At 46.6% G+C, this 17543-nt stretch overlaps 1 protein-coding gene across 5 annotated transcripts in view; it reads left to right on the top strand.

The window, feature by feature from the left end:
* Positions 1-17543, top strand: part of MACF1 (microtubule actin crosslinking factor 1) — a 301663-nt gene that overhangs the window by 10138 nt on the left and 273982 nt on the right. For 2 of the 5 annotated variants that reach the window (XM_082229487.1, XM_082229484.1), the window contains exon 1: positions 14247-14397. The exons of the other annotated variants lie outside the window; for them this stretch is intronic. In XM_082229487.1, coding sequence (XP_082085613.1) covers positions 14304-14397 — 94 coding nt within the window. In that variant the 5' untranslated portion in view covers positions 14247-14303. Of the gene's footprint in view, positions 1-14246; positions 14398-17543 lie in introns of those variants that run through there. 5 annotated transcript variants of the gene reach the window in all.

Genomic DNA, 17543 nt, shown 5'->3' with positions numbered 1-17543 from the left:
GTTTCCGAGCACAATTCAAAGTGTTGGTGCTGACCTTTAAAGCCCTAAACAGCCTCGGTCCAGTATACCTGAAGGAGCGTCTTCACCTCCATCGTTCCGCCCATACATCTTGATAGCTGATGAGGCTTAATTAATAGTCCTGGATGAGTGAGTGGCTGCTCCAGGCTGCTGAAACTTGTATCCGCTCGGACACTGAGGTCCAGTGCTAAGAGTCTTCTGGCAGTTCCCTCGCTACGAGAAGCCAAGTTACAGTGGACCAGGCAGAGGGCCTTCTCGGTAGTGGCACCCGCCCTGTGGAACGCCCTCCCACCAGATGTCAGAGAGAAAAATAACTACCAAACTTTTAGAAGACATCTGAAGGCAGCCCTGTTTAGGGAAGCTTTTAATGTTTAGTAGGTTATTATATTTTAGTGTTCTGATGGAAGCCACCCAGAGTGGCTGGGGTATAAATGATAAATTATTTTATTATTATTATTATTATGAAAGGGGGAGAGGAGGAAATTTTGCATCTCCGAAGAGCATGTTTATAAAAATGTAGTGAATAAATACAGATAACTTGTTGGTCTCATCTGAGTGTCCTGGTTCATTTCAAGTTCTCTCATGGGCAATCATTGCTTTCCTTTCCTCAGCAGGCCTGCCTTATTCCGTCAGTCTAGTGGGCATCAGGTAAATGGTTCAGAGGCAAAATGGCAACAAAGGCAGCTCTGGCTGACCCCTTGTGCTGTCACCATCTCCTTAAGGGAGACATTCCCATGAATGCAGCAGTGGATGATGGCTGTCTTCAACATTAATGACACTCGCCTCATTTAGGGGCTGGGGGAAGGATAGCTTTCTGCTGGAATGATGGATTGAGCTGCTACACCTTTTGGGGGGAAATAAGCAGTGTTAATACAGTCCCATACTCCAAAAGAAGTAAAAATGGACATTGGGAAAAGGGACCATTTGCTGTGGGTCAGTTTTTACGAGATATAAATTGTTCAGACAAGGGGTGCATTGGTCATCCTACTGCACACTCGGGAGTTGAATGCACATTGTTGTAAACTTAGGGAAATCCATTTTGTTTGATTGGAAAAGGGGGCATTCCTATCAAATAAGAGACATCTGGCAAGCAGATGTTTTAATCAAACTCTAGTAATTTAATTCCACTGTTCTTGTCTGAGTTTATCCTCTGTGATTGCAGTCCTTCCCAGGTTTATAGCAGCTGTAGGTTTTGATAAGCCTGCTGTCCACTTCCTTGTCCAAATCATTAGCAAAGTTGACATGTCCACACATATGAAGTGCAAATATAGCCATAAGAAGGAGCCTGCTGAATCAGGGCAAAGAGCCATGTAGACCAGCATCCTGTTCTCACAGTGGCCAACCCAATGTTTCAGTGGGAAGCCTGCAAGTCAAACAGGAGTGGAACAGCACTCTCCTCACCTATGAGTCCTAGCGGTATTCAGAGATATACTGCCTCTGACACTGGAGGTAGAATAAAACCATTGTGGCTAGTAACCATTGATAGCCTTGTTTTATTGCTATGGCCGATAGCTGACGCAAATAGAGATTCATTTATCCATCCATTCATTCATTGATAGTCTTGTCTTTCGTGAAATTGTCTAATCCTCTTTTAAGCTGTCCAACTTGGTGGCCAACACTGCCTCCTGTGGGAGTTTAACGTTGAACATGAAGAAGTACTTTCTTTTATCTGTCCCATTGAATTGTAGAATGGTAGAGTTGGAAGAGATCCTGAGGGTCTTCCAGATTCCATTTCATTGGATATCCACATATTCTAGTGTTGTGAAAGAAGGAGAAAAACTTTTCTCTATCCCCTTTCTCCATGCCATGCATAATTTTTATGAACTTCTATCATGTCACCTCTTACTTGGCCTTTTCTCTAAACCAAAAAGTCCCACATGCTACAGTATTTCTTCATAGGGGAGCTGCACCATCTCCTGGATCATTTGGGCTGCCCTTTTCTGAACCTTTTCCAGCTCTACAATATCGTTTTTGAGGTGAGGTGACCAGAACTGCACGCAGTATCCCAAATAGAGCCACACCACTGATTTGTATAATGGCATTATTATATTGGCAGAGGGACGTGGGTTAAACCACAGAGCCTAGGGCTTGCTGATCAGAAGGTCGGTGGTTGATCAGAAGGTCGGTGGTTCGAATCCCCATGATGGGTTGAGCTCCCATTGCTCTGTCCCTGCGTTTCTGTGCACTGCTCTGGTTCTCCAGAAGCAGCTTAGTTATGCTGGCCACATGACCCGGAAGCTGTACACTGGCTCGCTCAGTCAGTAAAGCGAGATGAGCGCCGCAGCCCCAGAGACGTCCGTGACTGGACCTAATGGTGAGGAGTCCCTTTAACTTTACCTATTATGATACTGGCAGTTTTATTTTAATTTATTGCCTAATCATCCTTAGAGTGAAATTGGCCTTCTTCACAATTGCCACATGCTAGGTCTACAGCTCAGTTGACCCCAAGGTCTCATTCTTGGCCAGTCACTGCCAGTTCAGACTCCCATGAGCCTGTATGTGGAATTAATGACCCCCCCAAATGTGCATTACACTAGTTTACACTGAATTGCAATTGCCTTTTTCCTGCCCTCAGTTTGGAGAGATCCCCTTCACAATCTCTTTTTGGTTTAACAACTTCAAACAATTTTGTATCATCAGGAAACTGATGAGAGAACTGTCCCCTCCTGCTGCAGTCCTAGAAGTCTCATCTCTAGACCAGCTCCTCTAGGCTAGTCAATAGTTACCGGTAATCATAATTTTACATGCTGCTTAAAGTAAATAAGCAACCTCTTGTATACCCCAAATGAAGCATCTTATTTCGTCAAGCTGGATACAAGAAAATTGTGTGTTGCCCTTTGACAGGTTTATGTTGTTAGCATCTTTCTTGAGAAACGAGGGAGTGCGCCTCCAGGGGTGAAGTCAAACTGCTGTGTTAGCCGTACCAAAGTATCCTTTCTGGGCAGTGTGTATGGAGGTCTTGGACTGCTGAGACAACAAAAAACTCCTCTTGGCCTCACTGATATGGTCCAAAGGAAAGCAGAACAATATGTTTAGCACCAGCTTGGCTGCAGGAATTGCCAGGAGGAAGCATACAATTGCCATTCAACCGTCTTATGGACTCCACTCCGGATTTGTGTAGAATTTACTCCTATACCTTTTCTTCTCCTAAAAATATCCTGCAAGGTACCAGAAATTTAGGAACAGAGTCTTCCTTCTCCTAGATGGGCTGCCTTCCCAGGTTGACGAGCCCTATATATGATTTATGTATTAAATTTCTATACAGTGGAACCTTGGGTTGCGGACGTAATCTGTGATGGAGGCACGTCCGCAACCCACAGCGTTCACATCCTGAAGTGCCATGTCTGTGCAGGCGCAGGCACGATTTGGCGCTTCTGCACATGCGTGAAGCATGATTTAGTGCTTCTGCGCATGTGCGAGTGGAGAAACCTGGAAGTAACCCGTTCCGGTATTTCCGGCTTTCCCGCGGTCCGCAACCCGGAAACACGTAATCTGAAGCATCTGTAACATGAGGTATGACCGTACTGCCCTTCAACTGAGAATCACAGGGCAGTTTACATTATAAAAACACAAAAATACATACCATAATAACAAAAACAATACCCCCCTCCCTTGCAGGATAAAAGGCCACATATTGTTAAATTAGCCAAAGGCCTGGGAGAAGAGAAATGTTTTTGCCTGGTGCCTAAAGATACGCAATGAAGGCATCAAGTGAGTCTCCTCAGGGAGAGTATTCCACAAACGGGGAGCTATTACAGAAAAGGCCCATACTTGTGATGCTACCCTCTGGACCTCTGGTGGAGGAGGCACACAAAGAAAGGCCTCAGATGATGATTGCAATAAATCTATTTGTTTATATTAAAAAAACCCACAATTTGAGAGCTGGAATTTGAGGACTGGGAGGGGGATATTGGTGAGGATATTGGTTGTGAATATTTTTGCATTCCCATTATGATTTGGTGCTCTATACTATTGGGTGCTCTGTGTTATTTGCAACTACCGTATTTTGCACCCTATAGGACGCTCCGGCCCATAGGACGCACCTAGTTTTTTTGGGGGGAAATAAAGAAAAAAATTTTTATTTCCCCCCCAGGTGCGGGGCTGGAAGAACCAGGTCGGGGAACAGTGGGAAGGCACGCTCTGCCTCCCCGCTGTCCCCCGAGCTTGTGGGGCTGGCGATGGGGCGAAGTGCGCTGATCCCGCAACTGCAGGCAGCTCTGCACCGCCATCCGGAGCGGGGCGGGACTTAGCGCCCCGCTCGGAATGGCAGCGCAGATCTGCCTGCAGTCCCGGGACAGCAGACAGCTCTGCGCCGCCATCTGGAGCGGGGCGGGACTTAGCGCCCCGCTTGGGATGGCAGTGCAGATCTGCCTGCAGTCCCGGCACGGCAGGCAGCTCTGCGTGGCCATCTGGAGCGGGGCGGGCTTCGCCCCCGGCTCCTGGTGGCCGCGCAGAGCTGCGCTGATCCCAGGATGGCAGGCAGCTCTGCACCGCCATCCGGAGCGGGGCGGGACTTAGCGCCCCGCTCCCGATGGCCGCGCAGAGCTGTGCTGAGCCGGGGACTGCAGGCAGCTCTGCGCAACCCTCGGAACCAGTCTCCCGAGGGTTGTGCAGAGCTTCCTGAAGCCTGGAGAGCGAGAGGGGTCGGTGCGCACCGACCCCTCTCGCTCTCTAGGCTTCAGCGAAAGCCTGCATTTGCCCCATAGGACGCACCCAGATTTCCCCTTCATTTTTGGAGGGGGAAAAGTGCGTCCTATAGGGCAAAAAATACGGTATTCTAGTTTCCACCTGGGAACAGGGATGTGCCACTAAGAAGCCCAGGAGCAAAGAGGTGATTTTCTTCTCTTTTTCCTGGGGGTGGGTGGGAATGAGTTCCTTCCCAAGCCTTGTTAGTTTGCATGTTATTAATGCATTTAAATACATGCAACTTCAATAATAAGCACTTGGCAGAGAGTCGTGTTTGGTGGGGCTGTGGTGGAAATATGATGTGTGTGTGAGAGGATAAATGAAAGTTAAGGACAAACAAAGGAGAACTTTGTGCTCCAAAACATGCATAGGAAGTGAATGGTAATTGACAACAACTGTCATTAGGTAGCATTGAGGCCAAATCAAAATGCAGACAATTGAAAGCAACAGGGAGGCAAAAATGCAGGTCAGGCTGCAGCTGAAATTGTGCAGGACCCCCCCCCCCGCCCCGCTCACTTCCCTGTCGTGCTCTAAGCATGACAGATGCTTTACTTATTTTTAGGGTAAAGTTGACAGCTGAAATAAGCAACACTGTGCAGAGTGTCTTTTCTGGAGATAGGCTGTTCTAAAAAAAGGAGACCTGGTTTATTTTTCTGGTAAACTGATGATCTGAAGTACATGATTTGTCTTAAAATAAACGAGTCTCCTAAAAATAAGGGACGAATTCACGTTTGCCTCATTTAGGCAAAGGTGAAACACTTGGTAAATAATGTCAGGTAGAGGCTAGATACTGTAGACAGAGCCAGCTTATAATTTGGAGGCTCTATTAATTTGCACATCTATCGCTTAAGCTTATGGGTTTGTTTGTTTTGGTAAAAATCACCTGGGGGTTATTGATAGTGAGGAACCTCCCTTTTGGACCATCCAAGATATGCTTTGGAAATTCATATTCAGTAGTATTTAAAACATTCTACAAGCGCTGTGGTCTAAAGCACTGAGCCTAGAGCTTGCCAATTGGAAGGTTAGCAGTTCGAATCCCCGTGACGAGGTGAGCTCCCGTTGCTTGGTCCCAGCTCCTGCCAACCTAGCAGTTCGAAAGCATGTCAAAATGCAAGTAGATAAATAGGTACCGCTCCAGCGGGAAGGTAAACGGCGTTTCCGTGCACTGCTCTGGTTTCGCCAGAAGTGGCTTAGTCATGCTGGCCACATGACCTGGAAAAACTGTCTGCAGACAAACGTCGGCTCCCTCGGCCAGTAAAGCGAGATGAGCACCGCAACCCCAGAGTCGTTCACGACTGGACTTAACTGTCAGGGGTCCTTTACCTTTTTACAAGCTTTAAAAAGAAGGTAATAAGTTTCTTTTTTTAAAAAAAAAATAATTTTTATTAATTTACAATAAAAACAAAAACACACAATAATTTCACATCCAATTTTTCACAAAGTATTTCTTTTCTGGACTTCAGCTTTTCCGTAAATCATTCATAGTCATTATTTTTAAGTTGCACATTCCTTAGGTTTGTATTGTCTTTATTTGAGCCTTTCTTTTTCTATTCCCTTTTAACAATACTTCTCACATTTCACAGTGCTTCTTTAAATCCCTCTAGCGTTATCTGTCCCTCACTTATACTTTTCAGATATTCCACAAATTTTCCTCAGTCCTCGATGAACTTTTGGTCTCTTAGATATCTAATCTTCCCAGTCAATTTATCCAACTCATCATTTTTATTTTTAAAAAATAATATTTATTAATTTTTCAACAATTAAAACACAACACTACAGAAAACCAAAAAAACAATACAACAATACAATACAATACAATACAAAAACACTAACACACAAACAACTAACAAAACAAAACAAAAACCATTTAAAACACAATCCAATTTCAATATCTTATCTTTCATTCACTTATTTCTACGACCTCCTCACACCTCCCTTTTTGTATTCCACTTCTATTCATTGTTTCAGCAATTCCTTTCCATCTTCCTCTGTTTTCTATCCTATAAATATCTTAACACATTCTAACCTTATTTTTCCCTTTAATACTCTATTAATCTATCTATACTTAATTCCTTATAACATTTCTACTAAAGCCATATAACTTCATTCCAACATTTTTCTAACATTCATTAATTTTACAGTATTTCTGTAAGTAGTCTTTAAACTTTTTCCAGTCTTCTTCCACCGTTTCTTCTCCCTGGTCTCGGATTCTGCCAGTCATTTCCGCCAGTTCCATATAGTCCATCAACTTCATCTGCCATTCTTCTTGGGTGGGTAAATCTTGTGTCTTCCAAAACTTCGCAATGAGTATTCTTGCTGCTGTTGTTGCATACATAAAAAAATTTCTATCCTTCTTTGGCACCAATTGGCCGACCATGCCCAGGAGAAAGGCCTCTGGTTTCTTCAGAAAAGTATATTTAAATATTCTTCAGAAAAGTATATTTAAATATTCTTCAGAAAAGTATATTTAAATATCTTTTTCATTTCGTTATAAATCATCTCCCAGAATGTCTTAATCCTTGGGCATGTCCACCAAAGGTGAACTCTAATCCTCAGGTTGAATTTATCCAACTCAGCATAGTCTAATAGCTTCATTCTCCATTCTTCCATCATCGGTATTTCCTGTTGTTTCCATTTCTGAGCCAGTAACACTCTTGCAGCTGTCACTGCATATTGAAAAAAATTACTGTCCTTTCTCTTTATCTCATTTCCTAAAATTCCTAACAGAAAGGCCTCTGGTTTCTTTATAAATGTATATTTTAGTATCTTCTTCAATTCATTATATATAATTTCCCAGAAGCCTTTCACTTTCTTACATTCCCACCACATATGGTAAAAAGAGCCTTCTTTATCTTTACATTTCCAACACTTATTACATGTCTTATACATTTTCGCTAATTTTATAGATGTACCATCTATAAAACATTTTCATAGCATTTTCTTTTAACGTCATACATGCTGTAAATTTTAAATTCTCCTTCCATAATCTTTCCCAGTCTTCAAATTGTATGTTATAACCAAAATCTCTGGCCCAATGTATCATTACCGATTTAACTTCCTCATCCTTCAAATTCCATTCTAACAACAACTTATACATTTTGGATAAAATTTTAAAATCATTATTTATTATTTTTATCTGAAATTTTGAATCCTTCTCTGCATAACCACATTCTTTAATGTCTTTCCTAAACATTTCATTTATTTGAAAATAATGCAACCAGTCATATACATGTTCTTTAACCTGTTCATATGGTTTCATTTTCCATTTTCCTCCTTCTTTAAATAACAATTGGCCATATGTGATCCAATTACCTCTCATATTGATTTTCCTTACACTCATAACTTCTAATGGAGATAACCAGTGTGGTACTCTAGGTTCTAATAGGTTTTTATACCTATCCCAAACTTCAATTAAAGGACCTCGGAAGATGTGGTTCTCAAAACCTTTATGGATTTTCTTCTTCTCACACCATAAGTACGCATGCCATCCAAATCTGTTATCAAACCCCTCTAGGTCTAACAATTCCTTATTTTCTAATTTTATCCATTCTTTCAACCATCAAAGGCATGATGCCTCATAGTATAATTTCAAGTCAGGCAGGGCAAAGCCTCCTCTTTCTCTCACATCTGTTAGTAACTTAAATTGTATTCTCGGCTTTTTGCCCTGCCAAATATATCTTGAAATCGCTCTTTGCCACTCTTTGAAAATCCTGTTCCCCTTAATTATGGGGATAGCCTGAAATAAGAATAACATCCTTGGAAGCACATTAATCTTAATTGTAGATATTCTGCCCCAAAAGGACAGTTTCATTCTTCCCCACACCTCCAAGTCCTTTCTTATTCCATTCCATACCGGTTCATAGTTGTTCTTAAATAAGTCTATGTTTTTAGAGGTTAACCATATTCCTAAATATTTCACCTTTTTAACCACCTCTATCTCTGTTTGCTGTTGCATTATTTCAATTGCACTTTGGTCCATGTTCTTCACGATCATTTTCGTTTTCTTCTTGTTTAGTCTAAAACCTGCCACTCCTCCAAACTGTTCAATTTCCTCCAATACTTCTTTTGCAGTACTTATTGGATCTTCTATCGTTATTACCAAATCGTCTGCAAACGCTTTGATTTTATATTCATTTTGGCCAATTGTCACTCCTTTTATTTTTCCATTTTGTCTAATCGAATTTAAAAGGACTTCTAGCACCGTTATAAATAATAATGGCGAAAGTGGGCATCCCTGTCTTGTTCCTTTTGGTATCTTTACTTCTTCTGTAATTACATTGTTTATAACAAGTTTAACTTTTTGTTCTGTATAAATTGCCTTTATTCCGTTGAAGAATTCTTTACCAACATCCATATATTCTAAATTTTTCAACATAAAGTCCCATGCTATGTTGTCAAAGGCCTTTTCTGCATCCACAAACATCATTATGGCTTGTTTCTCATTCCTGGTAATAAGTTTCAAAACCAGATTTGTCACACATTTGGAGGTTGTTGTTTTTTTAAAGGGAAAAATCCCCAATATCTTCTACTGAATTTTTGTCTCCTGAAGTTGAAACCCCATAATCCCTGCCCCACCCCCTGCAAAGTTTGATGGAAAGTTGTTGAAAAGCAATGAAGCTTTGAAATCTGGGCTGAACCCCTTTAAAGACAGGCTGGATGGCAGCTGCAAACATTTCTTGACAAACAGTCACACCCATCCCCCCTGCTTTTAAAGGTGAGACTCAATTACAAGTCTCTTTCTTCCTATGAAGCTGCTAAGGAGCTTTGAGGCACTCAAGGGTAGTATCTGCTGCCAGTGGCAGTCCTGGGTATTGGTGATGGGAAGGAGATGAGCCCTCTGGCTCTTGCGCCTCCTTTTCTGTCTGGCCAGCACCCTCCCCTATTGATAGAGATTCCCTCTGTTCCATGAATGGAGCAGGACAGGGAGCTGGAGGGACTCTGTCTCCTTCCCATGTGTCTAAGGCACACACCCATTCTCCCTCAGGCCACTCTAGTCCCATGCCACTCAGGATCAAGGGGCTCATGACACCCAGGCCCACTTTCTCTCCACGGTCCTGCAGCACAGACTACTTCTGCTACGCTAGGCAGCACTGGAGGTGTTTTGCACTGACACAACTGATGTCCTGTTCCCACCCTGCAGCTGCATTGCATCGACGTTTCACGACTGGCCCTTCTTCCCCTTCAGCAGGAAAAATGCTTGCCAATCCTACTTCATCCTGTGCACTTGCAGATGAGTGACAAACAAGATCATTCGTATGGGATAGGCAAATCACGCTGACACCTCTCCTTTTGTACTTCAGGGTGCTTGAGTTGGGCTGGAGTGTGCCAAGTAGAACACTTTAAAAACAAAAGAACAAAATGCTTCACCAACCCACTCTGAGAACTGGTTAAGAGCATGTGCTACGAACTCGCAATCCCTGGGTCCTGAATTGACACTTGCTCTTTAGTCAAGCTGCTATCTCTCAGCCTCAGTCCTCAAGCTGTAACATGGGCCTAATAATTCTGGTCTACATTACAGCATTCCTGGGATTACTGAGGTAGTGTTTATTTGATGCAATCCTAGACACATTGGCCTGAAATTCAGCGGGGCTTATTTCCATGTACACATGTATATAGTATTGTGCTGTCAGGATGCAGCTAGACAGGACAGTGAGAGCGGCAGGACCCAACCCAGATGTTCCCAATTTCCTACAAAGTGGTGTGTGTGTGTGTATTTATAAAGTGTGGCCTGGAGTGGTTGAGTCCTCCGCCACCCACCTTTTCTATGACAAACCACTTAATCCCTATTCCTCCTCCTTTTGGGGTTACTTTCAGTCACAAAGTTTCAAGGGTGAAAATGGCTTTTTTGAAATGCGTGCATTGGGGGCGGGGTGAGTGTAGGTGCAGGGAACCATGGTGGGTGTCGTAAGGGTTCAGCTCTCTGCATTGTACCTCAGTATCGCCTGCAAGGGGTGCAGAGGCCTCCTCCCCTCAAAGCCCCAGCACCTCAAGTTTTGCTTATGTAGTCTGCATAGGAGAACACTCAGGAGAATTGTCATGCCAGTCAGCTCATGAGAGATTGAAACTGGAATGGAATAAGGCGCTTTTCAGGTTGCCATTGCAACGCAGAAGGCTGAGTAACCATTCTGTTGGTTGCCATGGTTACAGAGAGAGTGGGGGAAAGGAAATATATATAGCTGACTACTCCTGGTTTGGCTCCACCTATCCCCATCCGTAAATAGGATCGTGGGTCTCAAGATGCCCGTTTTGAAGGGAGTTCTCCCCCTCAGAAAAAGTCTAAGGGTTTTTTTTGGGGGGGGGTTAAAGTTGTTATTATTATTATTATTGCATGTTATAATGTATATAAAACAGAAGGAACAATTACAGCAAAATTGAAAAATGAAAAACAATGCTATAAAATATGCACATAGAATGAGTTAAAATAAAAAAGTAGACTGTCAACTTTATCAAGTTGAAAGTTTTTTAACACTTTCTGTTGTGAAGAGAATATTATGTTACAAAGGCAATGTCTTCACTGGGCCTAGTTTTTTTTAATTGTAATAATTATTATTCTGTCTTATGCCAAAGAATGTCCTCAATCACTTTGTGTGTAGGATACTCATTCACTTCTGAAAACCCCCAGGGTTGCTCCAAAACATTTTGGTGCTCAATGCAGAAATGGAGTATATAAATTCAATCCATCCATTGCCCAAGTGACTGCCCCCATACACAAACTGATAAAGGGCACAATTCAGTGAGTTCTCCTGCGCAAGCAACTTTGCTCTCTCCTGTGTGTGCCACAGCTATGGGTAAGATCTGCCTGCCACTCATTGCAGCCCCACCAGCCTGCGGTCTTGTGTCATCACAGGAAATCCCACAAAGAGAATCTTTGGACTTTCCCGCTAATTGACCCTTGATGAAAGTGTAGCTGCTTTTGTGCACATACAGAGAACTCTTCCACCCTGCCTCAATCTGCACACCTCCATTTCCAGCTGGAGACAAATGGGGCCCACAGCAGTCAGGAACTTATCTCATACTTCACTCCTTTTTTGTGGTGGGGGGGGGGGCGACCCGGCTTTAATTCCCAGGCAATTTCTGCCATCCCCTTTATTTATGTCAGTGGGCACATCCTAGCTTCCCAAATAACAGAGTAAGCGGTTTCTTTTCTGGGGTCTTGCACTTCTCAAGATTTCCCACCAGATGTCGCTCAAACTCTTCAATTCATTTGCTGCCAGGTCCCTCTTCAACTATGACAGATTCTCTTCACCGAAAGCAGATCATTGCACATGACCATCATAGACATCTATTTTTGCACTGATCACATTCTGGGTGAACAATGGCACAGGCCTGAGCTACTTCCAGCCCACCTGCCGGGTATGTGGCCTTTCTTGCCTCCTGCTTTTGTTTACTGGCAGTCTGCCTGCCCCCCGCCCGCCTCACTATCCCAGGTTTGTTGAATTCTTGGTGGAATGTTTTTGGCTTGGTGGGACACAAGAAGCTGAGACATGGAGGAGTACCAGCAGCAACACTGACCTCTGCCCCCCCCCCCACCTTGGCTTAAGGAAGTGTTAGCTTCTAACGCTACCTGGTTTGGGAAGATGCTAATTTATTAAGACAAAGTGCCTAGGTAGCAAAACAGCCACCCCTGCAGGGTGCCTGGAGAAACAAGGTGGATTTCTCCTTGAACCAGCCATGTGAAGAATGCCTTCAATGGGGTGCAAGGTCTGCTCAAGGAAAAAAGCCGGAGGAGCCAGTTTGCAATGCAGATTCAAGCTCAGGAAGGTTTTGACAAGATATATGGAAAATGAAGGGAGAGGGGAAACAATTTAAGCAAGTGAACATAGGATTGCAGTTTACCGCTGCCCATACCTCAGAAATACCTGGTGCTCTCCAGGTCCATAAGAATACAGCAGTTAGCAGCCCATGGGAACCATCTGGAAGGCACTGGGTTGCCAATGACTAAATACTTGCCTACTTCAAAAGTGGAATAAATGGCATCATACAGCTCATGCTGAATGCCTCTGACTCTTGGCAGCCAGAGGCGGATTTAGGGGAGCACGACCAGTTTGGTCACACTGGGCACAGAGCCTCAGGGGCGCTGCAGGAGATGCCATAACAATGCTTTAGAATGGAACATGAGTGTTGGGGGGTGAATGTTAGTGTTGCACAGGGTGCTGCTGAAATTTGAGACCCCAAATGCTGCCTTTGTGGCAACCCAGCCTTTTGGGGCTCTGTGATGGGGCTTCATTCTTCAAGGGGCCTCATCTTGCACCAACCATCAACTCCAACAGCATGCAAGGACTATGACATGGCCACTAGTTTGGAACATTCTTCTAGTGTCAGTGAAGTGTGGGACCCCGCAGGACTGATGCCACCTGTAACTGGACAGGTGAGAAGTTAGGATTTGGCAGCATGTGGTTGGAAGATTCAGTTGTCAGGGCAGGTGAAGGCCAGGCCAGGCCAGGCCAGGCGTGGAGGTGGGGTTCTGGGCACGGTTCTGCTGAAAATGATCAGCTGCTGGCCCATTTGGCTGAGTTGAGGTGAATGCTAGGAGGGCAGGGTGGGCAGACCTCTATATGCCACATCAAGCCCTCAGGTGTGATGGAGGACATCACCAGGGTAGAAGTTAGATTCAACAGCCTGATCACCTACAAGGACAGGAGTGGGTGTGCACTGAGTGCTGCAGCATCTTGCCTTTCCTCCTAAAAGCAGCAAAAGGGCTTGGGATCAGTAAGAGGGAGGGCCTACCACAAATTTAGATCTGGGGTGAGTTTCTGACTTCTTTGTCTGCTGCCCCCCATCCTTTTCTGTTTCTTTCGCCAGAAAGGATTCCGGTGGTACTTGGGTGTGGACTGTCCCCTCTCCCTCCGGGCTTTGAGGCTTCTTGGATTGTGGACGGGGGCAATCCAACCAACCCCTTCTGGGTTTGCATCCCGCCCTTCTACTCTTCTTCGGATCTAGTTTGCTTTTCTGTCCCAGTCTGTCCTCCTCTTTCCCTTTCCGCCTCTAGTTCGGGCCGTTTCCTCGCGCCTCTCTTCTGGATCTCGAGGTCTCCTGACACCCCGGGGCCTTTCCCCTTGCCTTCGGGGCCCTGGATCCGGTGGTCGCACCTGATTCCCGGCCAGCCCTGCTCCTGATGCGGATCCGCCCCAAGTGGCGCCAGCCGGGTTCTGCCCTCGCTCTGCCTCTGCAGTTCCGCGGCCGGCCGCCGGGCGTCGCCTCCGCCGCCACTCGGGCTGCGCGGGGCTGAGCAGGCTCCTGCCGGGCCGGCAGAATAAGAAGGAGAGCCGCCGAGCCGGGGGCTGGCCTGGGCCTCCCTGACAGCAGCGGGTGGAGCCTGAGCCGGGAGGCCGGGAAGAGAAGGAGGAGGAGGAGGAGGAGACGAGGCGGAAGGAAGGAAGGAGCAGCAGCAGCAGGAGCAAGCAGCAGGAGCAGAGCCGGCGGCAGGGAGACGCCGACGCCGCGGAGCTCCAGCGCCCGGCCGCCTCTCGCCTTCCTCGCCCGACGCGCAGCCAGCAGGCAGGCAGGCAGGCACCAGGCTCGGCACAAAGGGATCGCCGCTCCCTCGCCCGCGCGCCCGCCCGCCAGCTGGTCTGGCCCGGTCCGGGGCGGGCAGCGCCATGGCCGGCTACGTGCCGGGCAAGCTGCCGCTCAACCGCAGCCAGGAGAAGGAGTTCGTGCAGGCCTACGAGGATGTCCTGGAGCGCTACAAAGGTGGGCTCGCGGCTACTTTGGAGAAGGGAGCGGCACCGGCGGGCGGGCGCCCCCCTCTTCCTTCTTCCTTCTCCTTCCCTTTCCTAAGCGGGCTGCCTTACACACACACACACACACACACACACACACACACCCTGGCCCAGGTGGGCCCCCCTGGGGCGATAGGGATGCTTGGGCGGGGGAGGCGCCGAAGGATGCTAAAGTGTGGAGGGGGGCAAGGAGAGGGTTCCAGCCTGGCTGTCAGAATTCCTGCCGGGGAGAGCGGCGGCGGGGAAGCCCGGTCCGGTGCTGGCGGTGGGGGGCTCGGCCGCGGTCCGGCTGGCTCCTCCTTTCAGCCTCTTTGCCTGGAGATCCCTTCCTGCCTCTGGACGCTGTTTGCCGGCTTGCTTCGCGCAGCGACTCCTCGCCTGCATTCTCGGGCTGGCCGGGGAAGGGCTGCCTGCTGGCTCCGCGCCGAAGTGCGGTGCTGGGGTGTGTGTCTGCCGGCGCCCCCTCCCGCTCCATCCTTCCAGGCCCGAGCAGGCCGGGTCCTCCTCCGCCTCTCAGCCAAGGGCTGCCCAGAAGCGGCTTTCCCTTTGTTGATGGGCCCGCAGGCGAGCCGCGTGCGGGTCTCTCGCAAAAGGAGCGCCTGGACTTGCCCCACCCGGGGCCTCGGGAGCTCTCCCTGCCCCGCTTGGCTGCTCCTCTTTAGAAGAACGGAGAATGACGCCTTCCATTTAACTTTGGTTGCCGCTAAAGCAACAACAACGAGGCGCCTACACGCCCTTCCATTCAGATAACCGCGGTGGGGTCATAGGAACTCAAAAGCCAGTTGCTGTCGAGGCTCCTTGGTGGCGGCCCGTGTGATTTCTGGTGTGGTTTGTGGGTTGCACGAGCGGGCGGTGGGTGTGCACGTTCCCATGTAGACTCTCTTTTCTTCCTTGATGTGGCTTAGACGTCTGTCTGTCTGTCCCTGCAGGCATGCAGTACATTATTAGCATCACCCGTATATTCTTCCCTTTCCTACCCGATTTTCCTCCAGGTGTTTTGGACTCTGCCTCCCATCACCTGCTCACTGGGGCTGATGGGAGTTGTAGTCCAGAACACCTGGGGAGTAGGGTGGAGGCTGTCCAAAGCATATGCATTGTGCAGTCAATGAACTTAGCACAAGGGAGTCAATTTTTTTTTGGCGATCAAAGCGGATATTGGCGTAGGAGTCTCCTTTGCTGAAAGGGCTGCCGTTCAGTCACAGAGCATGTGCAGAAGGCCCTAGGTTCAGTTCTCCAACCCATCTCCAGGTTGGTCTGGGAAAGGACTCCGCCCTGAGAACCTGGAGAGCTGCTGCCAGTCAGTGTAGACAATAAGCTAGACAGAGCAATGAATTGCCTTGGTATAAAATGGCTTCCTGTGTTTTATTGGTGAAGTCAGCGCAGAGGGAAAGTGGATCTGGAAGATACAACAAGGCAGCTTCCAAGCCTACCATTTCCCCCATAAACTTGGGAGGCATAGCTGTGCTAAAGAGTTTTTTTTATGGCAGGTGGGTGGGTGGCATGATGACTATAATCCTTTCACCTGTTCAAAACGTCTTCTGTATTAAAAAAAAATGCTAAAAGTGAGGAATAGCTCTCTATTCAGTATCGAGACTTCACAACATTGGGGGATGGAAGTAAAAACTGGGAAATCCACAATGAAACATGTGTTTTGTCTTGCTAAAACGGCTGCTGGAGAGTTGAGTGCTTGCTTGTCTAAATCACTGCTGAACTCAACTGACTTCTTTTTCTTCATTGGGAAACTGGCTGGTTGCTGCCGTGATTTGGTGTCCTTGCCATACTGCACAGTTGCACTTTGCTGGAGCTCACTTCCCTAATCAGACGTCACTCTCAAGATAGATAGTGCAAGAGAGGAAAAAACGCCCTTAAGAACAACCTTGCAAACTGTCCAGACTGGAACTGGGTGCTGGAAAACAGCATAAGAAACATAGGTCATGTGAGACAGTATCTGGTGGCCGCTCTACAAAGTTGCCAGCTTCAGAACTTTGTGTTCTTCATAGATGGTGAGAGCAAACTTCAGGGTTGCTGTTAAATAGCTTCTAGTTCCAATTAAACAGCTTTCCCCAACCAGGTGCCCCCCTGAATGATTTGGACTCTGTTTCCCAGCAGCCAGTGGGCTGGGATGATGGGAGTTGTAGTCCAGCAGTGTTTGGAGGGTCACAGATTAGGTGTCCCTGAACATCTGGGGTATTATTTGCCAGGCCTAGTTAGGTTGCTTTTTCTTGAAAAAAGGGACGGCCTTATTTCTACTGAACATTCTGGTTGTGGGGTTGGAGCATCCCAATGCAAACTCTGAAAGCTTATATGCTATTGGTGGTAGATCTTAAATCAGTGATCCCTTTCAGCCTCCTCTTAATGCAGTATGCTCCCAGAGGGTCTGTATGGTGCCAACTCTCTCCTAGCCCATATTCAAATCTTCCATTTCCCCTGCAATTCTCTTGCTGAATCCCCAACTGTCTTACCATGGTTCAGTCTTGTTAGCTTTACCTCTGCTGTCACTTTAGGCTAGTTTTCCCCAACCTGACTCCCATCTTCCCTGACCATTGATTTGTGCTGGGTGGGGTTGACTGGAGTTGTAATCCAACAACATTTGGAGGGCACCAGATTGGGAGGTGATGACTGTACATTTCTGGGGGTGCAGTGCCTGTCTTGTTTTATCTTATGATGTAAAATGCTGCACACTGAATAAATAATGGCAGCCTTTTTTTAAAAAAAAAGGTCTTCAAATTAATTTTTAAGCAGTTCCTTCTCCTTGATTATAAGTGGATTTCTCTGCCAAGTTAGATGAGGAAAGCGCCTTCTATTCCTTTAAGAAAGACCTGGACAAAGTCATGGTCTTCCTAGGACAATTGCCTAGCAGGTGCTGATGGGGACAGACACTGAGAAGGTGATGGTGATGCCTGATGCCTTCAAGCCCTGGCCTTGAGCTTCTGAGCAAGGGAGTATCTGGGTGGCCATGAATGGGATCCTGGGCTGGATGGATCCCTGGTCAAATCTAGCAGGCTAGTAACGCAAAGGGCATTGGGTGATGTGAGCCACTGCCCTTTAAACAACAGGCTTATCTGATAGCAATTGAAAGTGAGTGAGTTACAGGGTGCCCTGAAACCTGTCTGGTGA

This window comes from Podarcis vaucheri (assembly GCF_965113315.1).
Source record: "Podarcis vaucheri genome assembly, chromosome: 7".
Lineage (NCBI taxonomy): Eukaryota > Metazoa > Chordata > Lepidosauria > Squamata > Lacertidae > Podarcis > Podarcis vaucheri.
This window is presented reverse-complemented; position numbering and strand designations above follow the sequence as displayed.